This window comes from Neodothiora populina (genome assembly GCF_041146345.1).
Source record: "Neodothiora populina strain CPC 39397 chromosome Unknown canker_contig_3, whole genome shotgun sequence".
NCBI lineage: Eukaryota > Fungi > Ascomycota > Dothideomycetes > Dothideales > Dothioraceae > Neodothiora > Neodothiora populina.
The window spans coordinates 1329191-1342776 of record NW_027191417.1 but is presented as its reverse complement, the minus strand read 5'-3'; the positions used below and the strand labels follow the sequence as shown (position 1 = coordinate 1342776).

The following is a 13586-nucleotide window of genomic DNA, read 5'->3' as shown; positions in this document are numbered from 1 at the left end:
CGGCGTGGTGATTTAGCTGCCACGGTCGGTAGTGCTGCCAAGGTGACGAAGCGACTACAAGTATAGGCTAGTCGAGCCCACGGACCAAATGCTTGAGCTTTTGCCGGGGAAAAAGTATAATCTGTGGTACAGCAAAGTACTGTAGGACGTACAACAGCAGGCTGATTTAATAATCCCATCCCAGCACCAGAAGCACGGGGAACGAACGGGGTTGCACAAGACTCTCACAGGTTGAGTATTGGAAGCGTTTAGGCATTGGCAGAAAAGCCACCGATCGAGCCTTCAAGCGACTATAAGAGCACCAGTAGGTCGAGGAGATGATAGCACGTTATGGCCGCTGCAGGCGTCACCTCACAGAATCAGACTTTACTTGAGACCATCACTCTATGCCCGCCTCCCACCATTTGACCAACCCCGCTCATCAGTGGCCTAGAAGCTGATCTCAAAGCGGCGAAACAAGGCCCTAGGTTCACCCTCACACACGCGGGTACCTTGTCTCGAGTTGCTGCTTGCTAAAGTTTCCTTTTTATCATCATGAAATATCCTCCCTTGCCCTGTGACACGATAACTCTTCCTCCCTCCATACCAAGACTCACGGCGCGGTATCTTGCCAAGAACCACAGGACGAATGGCGCAGCGATAACCGTTGCGATTCTCAAAATCCACATATCTCGTCCCTTCTTCTTGTATCATATATTGCTTGCTCGTGGTAGCTCTGCTCAGCTATAGCAGCTGCATAGAAGCAGAACCCTTGTGTAATGGACCATCTCCACCAGGTCCACGGGGTTGATGTTTCCTGGACGCATCGGCCCACCCCTCCCAAAGGTGACTTTTGTCGCAAGCACTGTGACGTTTAATGTATAGTGAAAAAAGTACTCATCAGAAGACAGAGCAACTCCAGCCTCACACGTCGCCTGGTCTTGCGACTGATGTTCGACCACCCATATCTACCCACGGCCACGGCGCAAGACCGCCACCAGCAACAAAAGAAGCGAAATCAGCTAACCAGCAAGACGTAAAGTCTCTTGCAGCTCAAGCGTCAACACCGTCGTCGTCGCAAGCGGCTGCGGTGAGCGCGAGTATAACTCCTGCGACACCCACCCCATCTAATGAGCAGTCTCCGGCGCAAAAGACACCTACGCGACGACCTGGTCTTTTGAACCGAAATAGCTCGAATCAAAATCCAAATGGCGACAGATCTTCACGACGCGGCTCCTGGATATCCAATCTGAGCTCGAAATTCTCCTCCCAGCCCCCGCCTTCACCCAGCACTCCCCAGACATCGAGGTCCAGCGTCAATGGAGTCAACGCTGGACCATCAGCGCAGAGCGCAAAGGACGTTCTGCCTCTTGCTGCAAGACCCAAAGACACGTCAGATCGCGAAACGGAAGAGCTGCAACCCTACGTACCACAGAAACCGAAGGAGACCAACAGCTCCTTCTTTTCAAATCTGACTCGGCGTCTATCCTCGGGGCAAGCGAATGCTTCGGGCAAGATGTATGAGAATGGAGGGGTCTGTCCTCGAAGAGTCCTCAATGTCGACAAGAACCGAGAAAGATGCCTGGTGCCAGAGTTGGACTTGGCCAAGTTACGGCGAGTCGCCTTCTCTGTGGACGTGGAGATCGCTGGTGGACCGCGCTACAAGGACGAAGGCCCCACTGCGTCCAAGCAACAAAAGAATCGAGACCGCAAAGTAAAAGAAAGAGCCGAAGGCGAAGCACTGAAGCATCCTGAGATTGTCAAGGAAAAGGCTGATGCTACTGATGGCGCTCCCGACGATGTTGTCGCCGGTTCGGACCAACCGTCTCCCCTTGAATCGCCTCCTGCAGTGGACGGCAAGGCTGAAAGTCCGGACGAAAAGCCTGGGAAGAAGCCCAAGACCGAGGAGGAACGCAGGGAAAAGGAAGAGAGAAAGAGGAGGAAAGCAGAGGAGAACGGTGTTGTGCCTGTCGAACTCGCCAGAGAAAGTCCGTCTTCGCCTCCGGTTGACGTACGACCCACTACTCCGGCTTCTGGCACAGCTACACCCAGGACTCAGGACAGACCGACTACAGACCCTGTCCGCATATACAGACGATGCTGCCAATTGCGCGAATCGCCCATCTTGAAGCGCATTACCGAGCAGCTCATGTCGCCGAGCTGCATCATGCCGGACGATCCAGGAGTCGTGGCCGAGCTCCGCTTGAGCGGCTCACGGATGCAGCTCGCTGATGTTTTCAGTCTGGGCGACTGGCTCGCCATCGTTCCTGTCAAGCGCCTGTTGTTGGAAGACGCTGACCTTAGCGACGAAGGGGTGCGAGTCATCCTCGCTGGCTTGCTGGCTGCCAAGAAGCCCGACTACTTCAAACGTCGCAATGGCGCTCGACACGGGCAGGCGTCCAGTGGTATCATCGAGAAGCTGACGTTGAAAAACAATCCGAGAATCACAAAGGCTGGCTGGAAGTACATTTCTTTGTTTCTCTACATGTGCCGCTCGATCAAGGCGGTGGATGTCTCGATGATCCAGTTCCCTGCAAATTCGCCATCGATCAGTAACGAAACACCTGTCAAGGTCTTCAACGGCCGTACGAAGACGACTCAAGACGACATCGATGCCTCACAAACTCTATGCAAGGCATTGTCTGAGCGAAAGGGCGGTTCTCAGTTGGAAGAATTGACCATGGCAGAGTGCGGTCTCACCGCCGCGCAAATTCGCAAGGTCGTCGACGGTGCTGTCGTTAGTGGGATATCTCGACTGGGCTTTGCCGGGAACAACCTAGATGATGAAGGCTTTGACCATGTCTTGCATTATGTCCGTTCAGGCGTCTGTCACGCACTCGATCTAGGTAGCAACGACCTGCGACACAGACTCGGTCTTCTTGCTGCAGCTCTTACCTCCAGGCCTGACTGTCCTGTCTGGGGTCTGTCCCTGGCAGGTTGTAATCTGAGCACAGCATCCTTGGAAGAGCTTTTCCCTTCTCTGATTGCACTTCGCGATTTTCGCTTCCTCGACCTTAGCCATAATGCTGGGTTGTTTGACGGCAGCGCTCGCGCTCTGAAACTATTACGAAGGAATTTGCCGAAATTGACCAACATCAAGAGGATACATCTTAGGGACGTTGGGCTTGATGTCAAGCAAACTATATCATTGGCAGAAGTCGTACCCGAGGTCGAGAACCTTGCACATCTTACTCTGCTGGAGAATCCTCAGATCACAGCTCTTGCAGCGGCGACAGATGAGAGGAGTCAGGAAGAGGCTTGTGCACTATATGCATCCTTGACCGCCGCCGCTCGTATCTCAAAATCGATTGTGTGTATAGATATCGAGGTGAGTCTGTGTCTTATCTGACCAACAATACATGCTCGCAACTAACGTGATACTTAGGTACCGTCTCCTGAGAATGGCGATGTCGTCAAGGCTCTTGCCAAACAAGTCGTCGCTTATTGTCTTCGTAATATGGATCGCACCATGTCGCAAACACTCACGGGTCCGTTGGCTGCTTCTCTGTCTAAGCCTCACGGTGTGGACGATGCGAGACTTGTTGCAGTGCCGGATGTGTTGATCCATCTTGTGGGTAACCTGGAAAACGATCCAAACGTCGAAGACGACGGCGAAGTCGGCCCGGAGCAAGACTACATCGTCGGTGGCAACGGCCTCGTCAAAGCACTGCAATACTTTCTGTCCGAAGAGACAATCGACCTACGGAGAGGCAGTGTCACGGCTTCAGGCACGACAACACCTCGACTTAACCAGGAGCAAGCAGGTCACGACATCCGACGAAAAGGCAAAGCAAAGGAGGTCAGCAAAGAACTACTGGAGAGTGCACGCAAGATACGCAATCGCCTGCAGCCTGCACTAGTCAAGGAACTCACGAACGGAGATGAGATTCAATATCGACGCCTTATGTTCCTCGACGACACGCTCAAGGGTATCATCCAGCGCTTTGAAGACGAATACCCAGAAACCAGAATCACACCTCCTGGATCGTTGCTGCTTCGACAAAATGATTTGCTGCTCGAAGCCCCCTCTCTTTCTTCCTCCGTCGAGTCGTCGACGGCAAATTTTGCTCCTTTGTCCATCACGCCCGACAATGAGAGTAGTTCAGACTCTGTATCTACAACGACGCCTCTCTCGGCAGTAAACGAATCATTAATGACAACCCACCCATTCTACGACTCAGACGACGAAATGAACCGGCCCACTTCCCGCCTCGGCGGCGCAGCAGCAGCAAATCTCCCATCAAGCCGTAAAAACAGCGACGTCAGTCTCGCTTCTCGCGCACTGAGTCTAGAAGAAGGTCGAATCCACCGCATCGGCCAAAAAGTCCGCCAGGATCTCGTGACAAAGTCGTCATCATTATCGACACCAGCCAAGCCTCTCGACGCCTCTGCGTGGGCCGAAGGCTCTCGCATGTCCGAGATGATCAATACAATGACCGAGACGTCTGGACCCGAGCTGCGCGAAATTCTGGAACGAGGCGGATGGGAAGAGGTCATGGAGCGATTGGGCGCCAATCTGGAAGAAATCAGACAGTTGCAGATGAAAGATCCTGTTGGCTGGGAGCAGTTCAAGGAGAGCCAGATCAAGGCGCTCAAGAACAGGGAGATTGGCATCAGTGGTGGTGGCGTTGGCGGTGTTGCTGGCGGTAATGCGCCGCTGCGTGGATTCGAACATTTGCAGGGGACGGGAATCAGTGACGGAAGCGCCATTGAGTGAAAATGACTCTCCGGTTGCTTATTTTCCCCCCTGGCCGCAGTCTCGAATCCACTCACCTTGTTCAATTTTTCGTTTCTTTCTTCACCCGACACCTTGTCCGATATGCCCTCTCCCTGCCGCCTAGTGAACGGAAACGGGAAACTTGTAATCATTCACGCTTTATGAAACGGATGACTTATTTCGCAATACCCCCCCCCCTCCCTTTTCTCTCTTTTCTTGTTTTCTGGCTACATAGTAATCTCAACGCTATAACGAAAACGCAGATACGAATGCAACGGAGGATGAATGGATTTCTTTCCCACTTATATCAGTTTGCCTTTCATCGTCGTTGTTGTATGCACCCCACTGTATGCAGGGTTGGTTTGCATTAAGTCGACCTGGCTTGCTTGCTTGTTCGGCTGGCTGGCTCGCTGGGCTGGTCATGGGGACAGTTCTCTTACAGTAGCGTTCTGCTTTCTGCTATATAGGATCAATGCATTGAGCAACACCAATCAGAGCAACCCTTTTTCCCCCTCTGAATCCATGCTCCTTGCGTGATTTCATGGTTGTGATGAATATATCAAACCTACGCATGCAACGCCTCTTGCATCTCTAAAATATATATACAGCCCAGCCCACCTGCTAACCATCGACGAATCAGACAAGACGCCGTCACAGAGTAACCATGGGGAATAGACTGCGTCAAGTAAATGGCAGAGTAGAGGTAGAGACGGAGTTCTTATGGTGGCTTTACTATCATCTACCACTAGCTTCCCGGCAGATAGGATGTTGATTTTAGGGGAGACCCTGTCCTCAATCAAAAGCAGTCGCTGGATCCTAGCGATACTGATAGCAAATGCAACAAAGTCGAGTGTTGCGCGCCTGATTACTTTGACGCTTTCGTGGGCCCTGCGCACTAATTATAAGAGAAAGAGAGAGTGCGAGAGAGAGTGCATGCATAGACAGGTACTATGCGTTGCAGAGGCAGTGGCGCTTACTCGCCGCCGCTGTGTGTGAGCAGCGTCAGGGCAAGCAATACACGCACCACACGCACTGTTGGCATTATAAGCACAGTGAGAAGAAGAAGCACTACTGGAAGCAATAGTAGAGATGACAAAAGCCCTCAGGAGTGAATACGATTGGATTACAAGTGAAATAGGTGGGCTCATTTCACATTGTCTATACCACTTGTACAGCTGGCGAGTACGCTTTTACTCAGGTGGCAGCAGGAGCAATATATACAAGACACTCACAATAATGGATTTGCTGTTAGCTATTCTAGGGAGATCTGGAACGCAGAGGCGAGGAAGAGAGAGGAAAAAAGGTCCAGAGAACTGGCGCATTCGCTATGCTATGCTATGCTATGCTGCGTGAAGCTGTACTGAGAACAGCGATTGCTATTTTCTTTTCTCTATGTTATCCAAGTAATCTCTTTTGCGCTTTTTCTTCTGAAAGAATTAGTGTGTGTAGACAGGAATAGAAATGTCGAGTTCTACAGTCCTCTCATGACCACACGATGAGATGAAGACGGCTGAGGATCTCCGGCACGAGTCGTAGCAGTACCACCACCAGCAGTATGACTGAGCGAAGCAGCACTGCCATCTAGTCATGCCATGCTACTAGACCCCGAATACCCGGAGTCTTTCACACTGCTACTGCTTTCATCGACGAATTCATCGTCGTCAAAGTCGATATCAAACACCGGTTCGCCCGCTCGTCGCTGTCCCGCTTTGCCACCGTACGTGTCCTCGTCCTCGTCGTCGACCTCGTCTTCTTCTTCTGTGATTTCATCTGTTTCGCCAGCACCGACGCGGATCGTCCCGGCGGACTTTCGGTTGCTCTTGCCGTCCCAGCCCATTTGGTCCGCGGCGCGGGTGTTCCATCGCAGAGTGCGACTGATGGCGTCGAACCACTCCATGGGCTGGGACAAGACGGTGGGGAAGGGGTATCGGGAGGCTCTGACGACGACTTCGTCTCCCCTTCCCAGCTCGACTCGGCCCTTGCCGTCGAAACTGACAAAGGCGCTTCCGCGGCCTTTGGAGGGCACGCTGACTTTCAACTCCATACTGTCGTTCAGGATCATGGGCCGGAAGGACAATGTGTGTGGACAGATGGGAGTCAGGAGGATGGCGGGGATGTCCGGGTAGATTAGCGAGCCTCCTGCCGATAGAGAATATGCTGTGCTTCCCGTCGGTGTACTTAGGATTATTCCGTCGGCGGATATGCGTGTGAGCAGGCTGTCGTTGCCGTAAAGGTCGAGAGACGAGATATATGACGATGGGCCTCGATCGATGACGAGTTCGTTCAAGACCTCGTGAGTCTCACCCTCGATCTTCGAGGTTTGTGACTGTGGCGGATGTGATGTGGATTTGCCTAGTGGTGCGTCCGAAGATGCGACTGTGCTTAATGATGCCGAAGAGGTGCGTGAGTGAGCGGCGCGGTAGACGGTGCATGTGAAACGCATGCGCATCGTCACCCGCATGCCTCCGTCTCCCATGATGACGTTTAGCTGTTCCTTGAATTGCTTGAACTGGAAGTTGGTGAGGAATCCTAAAGACCCGAGGGAAAAAGACATGACCGGCGGGACGATACGCTGGAATAGCCAGGAGGTGAACAAGACAGTGCCATCTCCGCCGAGAGTGACTACCAGATCAAACAGTTCGGGAGATGCAAAACATAGATTCGGGGTCCAGTAGCGTAACATGGTCTGGAAGCGTACGTCTTTGTCGACGAGACTCTGAGCATCGAATCTCTTGGACCGGCGAAGTTTGGAATCGACATATACATTTATGCCGACGTTCCTGCCGTATCGGGGCTCGGTGAGCAACCACTCGGCCAGTTCCCTCGTCAAGCCGACAAGACTGTTGTCCCTCGCCTTTGTGACAATCATGACATTTCTGACGGCTTGTTTCGTCGATCTCCTCTGCAACTGCCTCGAGACCTCGCGGACACTGGCGGCCGTCTGCATGAGGCGGCTGTGAGAGATGTGATCGTCCTCCTGGATCTCCTCAATCACCTTTTCGAAATTGACAGCATCTCCGAAGCGCTTGTGGAAATAACAAGGGCTGTTGAGAGCGGCCTGGATCTGAGAGAGCGAAGAGGGCGACGAGGTTGGCTGCTTGGATAATTCGGTTATAGCGGCCGAAATGTCGTGTGATGAGGGCGCGAAGCGGTGCATTTGGTCGGGAGTCAGGATGCCGAGTCCGCTACTCGAGGGACTCGCTGCGCCTGGGAGACTATTGCGTCTTCTGTACGAGTCTTTCCTGCCCGGAGGTGGCATGAGCACTGTATTCGGGCCTGTCGTGACTCCATGGTGTTCTATTGTTTGCTCCTTGGGACTGCTGATTTGGCTGTGTACGTGTAACTCTCGAGCGGCACTGCGCGGCTGCTGTGATTGTTGTGTCTGGTGAAGTACTTGTGGATGAGGCTGCGGATGCTGGTTGAGGTGATACTGCCTCTCCATCCTTGGGTTATATGTATCGGTTTATGATGCAGCAGGGCGGCAAGAGTATACTAGTTCCAGGCCGTTGTCTTTGTTTTGATCATGTGGGTTTGTATGTTGTGAGCGCAAAAGAATATGTAAAAAAGACCGAGAGATAGGAATATTGTCGTGATAGCAAAACAGAGCCGGGGGACAGCAGTGGGATATAGGATATAATACAGTGGGCTATTAAAGGTGTGTACTGTACAAGTATGTCTCGGACCGGCTTAGAATATCATCAATGATGGAGATAAGCAACTATCCGCCCTTGGTTTTGGCTGCCTCTATGCAACATGTACAGTACGGAACTGTGCTGCACTGGTTTTTTTTATCGTAGCAATAATGCAGGATCCCGTAAGCAGCGTCGCCCCTGATCTGCTGTAGATAGCAAATGAGATTTGCACTCACTAAAGATCTTCCGTCGAGCGACCGTGACTGACTGGACTGGCAGTGGTCGCGATGGAACAAATACCTATGGGAATAGACAAGGCTGAAGCCATACACTCTTCACCAACTGCATCCCTGCGAGCTTGCCTCGCCGTCTCCGTCATACTTATGTCCGGCTAAATCCAAAAGACCCAAGGAACGGCAATTGTACGAAACTATGACTACGACACCTTAGGTTGTATGCACTCCCCCAAAGACACCCACCACTTGCCGCGCCCCCACATTTGCTACCTACGAGTACCTACTCTAAGCGTGCCGTCTGCGGACTCCGTAATCGTCCCACGCCCGAAACTCTGCTGCACTAATAATGAACAGCCCGCGACTACTTTACAGTATGTCAAGGTTAGCCGAACCGATACTGCTCGCACCATTGTGTTCCGCCCCCACGTCGGCCGTGGCTCCCCCCATTTTTGATCATCACGTGTTTCGACTGCATCTTACCTCGGCGGTCTCGTATGACGACTATACGCTACGTTGCACACTACAAGATGCACACGAGTAGACAATAGCAAAAGAAAGGCAACAGCAAAAGAGAATTTGGTATCGTGTCTCCATTTCATTCTATGTAAAAATTTCATAGCAGGGCATCACTCCTCCCTTAAGGAGGAAGTCTCAATGCCTTTTTACTGCCTGCTGCATTCATCAACATCCCACACTCACCGCATCATCTACAAATCTAGATGAGCTGGAGGAAGGCGCGCTGGAGAGGAGAGCGCAGGGGCTTGACGTCCTTGTAGAAGTCAATGGTGGCAAGGGCACGCTTGGAGATGCCCTCAGGGGTGAACTCGAACTTGGCGTACACCTCCTTGTAAGGTCCGGAAGCACCGAATCTGTTGAGACCGAATTGCTCGTGAGAGTACTTCTCCCAGCCAAGCGTCGACATGACCTCGACGGAAAGGGCAGGGATACCGTCGGGGATGACGGACAGTCTGTAGTCCTTGTCCTGGGCGTCAAAGACCTCGACGCAAGGCATCGACACGACACGGGCAGCGGTGTTGTGCTTCTCCTTGAGGTACTTGACGGCCTCGAGACAGATGCCGACCTCGGAACCGGTGGACACAAGGGTGACCTTGGCGTCCTTGTCCTCGAGGGCGACGTAACCACCCTTGATGGCCTTCTCGAGCGTGGAACCCTCGAGTTGAGGAAGGTTCTGGCGAGTGAGGGCGAGGATGGAGGGGGTGTTCTTGCTGGTAAGGGCAACGTAGTATGCGGCCGAGCACTCGTTACCGTCAGCGGGACGCCAGACCATCATGTTGGGCAGAGCACGGAAGTGTGCGAGCGTCTCGATAGGCTGGTGAGTAGGGCCGTCCTCTCCGAGACCGATGGAGTCGTGCGTGGCAATGTAGAGCACACGCTGGTGGGAGAGCGACGAGAGACGCACGGCACCGGCAGCGTATGAGACAAAGTTGAGGAAAGTACCACCGGCGGGGATGATGGTACCGTAGGCGGCCATACCGTTCATGAGGGCAGCCATGGCGTGCTCGCGCACACCGTAACGCATGTAGCGACCGGACCACTCACCGATTCCGGTGTTGGGGGGCTGGAAGTCGACGGCCTTCTTCCAGCGGGTGTTGTTGGAGCCAGTCAGATCGGCAGAGCCGGACATGAGCTCGGGAACGTGCTCGTAGATGGCCTCGAGGACCGACTCGGAAAGCTTGCGGGATGCGATGGCAGGGTCCGAAGGCTTGTATGTAGGGAGCTTGTCTTGCCAGCCCTCGGGGAGGGCACCGCTCAAACGACGCTTGAGGTCCTTGTACTGTTCGGGGTACTCCTTGCCGTACTTCTCGAAGAGCTTGTTCCACTCCTCCTCGGCAGCGGCACCCTCGGCGGCGTGCTTGTGGTAGGTGTCGTAGACCTCCTGGGGAACGACGAAAGTCTTCTCGGGGTCGAAGCCGAAGAGAGACTTGACGTGCTTGATGTCGTCAGGCTTGAGGGGGTTGCCGTGGACACCGCCGGTACCCTGGAGCTGGGAACCGAAACCAATGGTGGTGGTGAGCTTGATGACGGAAGGCTTGTCCTTGACCTCCTGGGCCTTCTTGATGGCCTCGGCCATGGCGTTGAGGTCGTTGTCACCGTCCTTGACCCACTGAGTGTGCCAGCCGTAGGCCTCGAAACGCTTCATGACATCCTCGGTGAACGAGCACTTGGTGTCACCATCTGAATGGGTTGTTAGCGTGCGGCAATCGAAGACAAAGAGACTTTGTGGGGCTTACCGATGGAAATGTGGTTGTCGTCGTAGATCATGATGAGGTTACCGAGCTGCAAATGACCGGCAGTGGAGGCAGCCTCGGAGGCAATACCCTCCTGGGCACAACCGTCACCGAAGAAGCAGTAGGTGTAGTTGTCGACAAGGTCGTAGCCGGGCTTGTTGAAGGTGGCAGCGGTGTGTGCCTGAGCAACAGCAAGACCAACGGCGTTACCGAAACCCTGACCGAGAGGACCAGTGGTGACCTCGATTCCGGGAGTGTCGTGAGCCTCAGGGTGACCGGGGGTGATCGAGTCAAGAGCCTGTGTGCATTGGTTAATCTACTGCACCAAAGTGCTGGTGCTTCGTCTTTTGCTTACTCTGAAGTTCTTCAGGTCGTCCATGCTGACGGCGTAGCCGAAAAGGTGGAGAAGAGCATACTGGAGCATGCAAGCGTGACCGTTCCTGTAGGGCGATTGACATCAGCAACTCGATCTCATATTTGAACTCGGTGATTGTGCCCTTAAGATTACAGCTGTAGCTATGACTCGATATCCCGGGGGACAGGCCGAGTGAAGCTCCAAACTGCATCTCTGGACTCGATGAAAGCATTGCAACAAACGGGAAAGCGGTGAGTCTTACGAGAGAACGAATCTGTCACGGTTGAGCCAGCTAGGGTTCTTGGGGTTGAACTTCATGAACTTGTTGAAAAGAACGTGAGCAATGGGAGCCATGCCCATTGGCGCACCGGGGTGGCCGGAGTTGGCCTTGGCGGTCGCATCGACCTTGGATAGAGTGTCAGTATGGTCATACTAAGCATCTCGAATGGATGGTTGTGGCAAGAACGAGTGAAAGTGGAAGGTCCGAAGCTCCCTGGCAGGAAGGAGGGGGGTCGGTGAGGGGCGGCGGGAGCAACAGCAGCAGCAGCAGCAGAAACAGCTTCGAAGCAGCTTAATGCCTGACAGAAACAACGGGGAGATACTCACGGCGAGCGTCCTGATGGTGTTGATGCACAACTGGTCGATATCGCTGTTACCCATGATTGCTGGATGTATAGCGAAAATTAAATGGTATGAGGAAAAGGATAGAGAGGGTTTTGGGAAGGGATAAGAAAGGTAGAAGAACACAAGGACCACGGATGAATCTGGAAAAGCTTCTGCTGATGTCGTTGAGGTTGACCGACGTAATGGGTTGATTGTCACTTGGCGCTTTGCTCAACTCCAAGAGGTCTGTGGTGGGCTAAAATGGAGGGGCAACCAAGACCAAGGGCCAGGACCACGCCGCTGTAGCTTTCTGCTTCCACCACTATCTGCCAGTATCTGCCAGTATCTGCCACTCACGGACGACTGATGCCCACACTTTTTCGTGCCCCGTCTGAGTAGGGCCGCTCATAGGCCGGAGGCAAATCGTCATTGCTACTGCATTGTAACTCTGTAACAGTCAGAGTCGTTTTCCCATTGCCGCTTTCCAGACCACTAGTCCTCCGCTGCCGCCAGTACAATACTGCAGTCTGTGTTTTTGTTCTCCAATGTCTCGCCATGTTGACCGCTCCAACATCTAGTCTTTTGACAAAAAAATCCAAGTACAGTATATTCAAAACACTTCTGCAGCACTTGGTCGAAAAACAAACCCATATCATCCTCTATCCATCGCCCTGCTCACACATGGGGGACGAAACATGTCAGACTACACAGATTTACCCGGGTCCCTGAACATAATATTCTACACAATCTCTTTTGAAAATAAAACACATGCCAGTGTCCCCGGGAGGCGGTAAGCTGAGAGAAGTACCTCTCTCTTCGTTTCGGCGTTTCATCCACCCCTCCCCGCGTAGCCAGTCTTCTGTCGGCTGAATACCTAGGGTATGGTACAGTACTGCAGTAAGCCCGCCAGGCAGGGGAGCAACGCCGGTCCAATTCTGATTCAAACGCCGAGCTCGGTGAGCGTGTGAAGAGAGCCAGCCAGCCCAGTGCATGGAGCTTTGCCCCTCCTCCCCACCCCTCCTTGACTTCCTCTGTCGCTCGTCTCGGAGTGCAGTGGTCCGCCCATCCCAAGCCCGGCGCGCCGATTTCTGGAACACTGAAGAATCGTGGGACAGTGCTTGATCGTCCGGACGGGTCTTGAGAAATGGTCTGCTTTTTCCGGAAAGGAGGGTCTCTGTAGCCCTCCGCTCTACGACTACCTTTTTTTTTCTTTCCATATGTCGTGATTATTGAATTTACAGGTACGGTAAGGTATGCTCTCCGCAATGGTCGGTTGCTTCGGTCTGTCGGTCCGTGTGTATGTGTCTGGCAGTCTGTTCCTTTTTATCTCTGTTTCTTCCGCTTTACCTTGTTGGCATTTGTTTATCTTTCCTATCGCATCGTACCTGTACAATACTACTGCTACCCTCTGCCCAATGCATTATCATATATGCTACTCATATGTTTTGGGGGTGTCGAGATGCAGTACAGTAGCGGTGTAATGCAGTGTTGTCCGATCTCTTTTTATCTCTTGTATCTCATTATATCTCAGAGTCGCCATTGCAAAAGCAGATAGCCATCATTCTTTCTGGGTATACTATGGTAAGGTAAGGTACAGTAAGGTAAGGTGAGGAGCCGGATCGTGTTCTTTATCCATGTATTTGCTTCGATTTCTCAATCTAATTCTCCTTGATTTAATGTACACTGGTTGAAACATTCTCCTCCCCCTCGAATGTATATCTGGGTATCATTGTTCATTGTTGCGTTCGACCCGATCGCTCTAATACGCCTGAAAATGCTTGGAACGACCGCAAAAGAAAAGGACTGAAGGGTTGC

At 52.8% G+C, this 13586-nt stretch overlaps 3 protein-coding genes across 5 annotated transcripts; 1 reads left to right on the top strand and 2 right to left on the bottom strand.

Moving 5' to 3' along the window:
• Window positions 1-758: 758 nt before the first annotated feature.
• AAFC00_004856 (uncharacterized protein) lies at window positions 759-4696 on the top strand (the record flags this gene model as incomplete). 2 transcript variants are annotated; one of them, XM_069344559.1, is made up of 3 exons in its annotated part: window positions 759-825; window positions 891-3307; window positions 3365-4696. In XM_069344559.1, the coding sequence occupies 3 exons, from the start codon at window positions 759-761 to the stop codon at window positions 4694-4696; spliced, it is 3816 nt and encodes a 1271-aa protein (XP_069196987.1). The 2 variants fall into 2 exon arrangements, with proteins under 2 accessions (XP_069196987.1, XP_069196986.1); XM_069348204.1 differs by lacking the exon at window positions 759-825 and having other exon boundaries at window positions 857-3307.
• A 1585-nt stretch (window positions 4697-6281) lies between these two features.
• Window positions 6282-8138, bottom strand: AAFC00_004855 (uncharacterized protein; the record flags this gene model as incomplete). 2 transcript variants are annotated; one of them, XM_069344558.1, is made up of 1 exon in its annotated part: window positions 6282-8138. In XM_069344558.1, one exon carries the CDS (start codon window positions 8136-8138, stop codon window positions 6282-6284), a length of 1857 nt encoding a protein of 618 aa, XP_069196984.1. The 2 variants fall into 2 exon arrangements, with proteins under 2 accessions (XP_069196984.1, XP_069196985.1); XM_069348203.1 differs by having other exon boundaries at window positions 6282-7853.
• A 1141-nt stretch (window positions 8139-9279) lies between these two features.
• AAFC00_004854 (uncharacterized protein) lies at window positions 9280-11828 on the bottom strand (the record flags this gene model as incomplete). The annotated part of the gene is made up of 5 exons (XM_069344557.1): window positions 9280-10760; window positions 10817-11111; window positions 11169-11253; window positions 11431-11573; window positions 11775-11828. 5 exons carry the CDS (start codon window positions 11826-11828, stop codon window positions 9280-9282), a joined length of 2058 nt encoding a protein of 685 aa, XP_069196983.1.
• Window positions 11829-13586: the final 1758 nt, after the last annotated feature.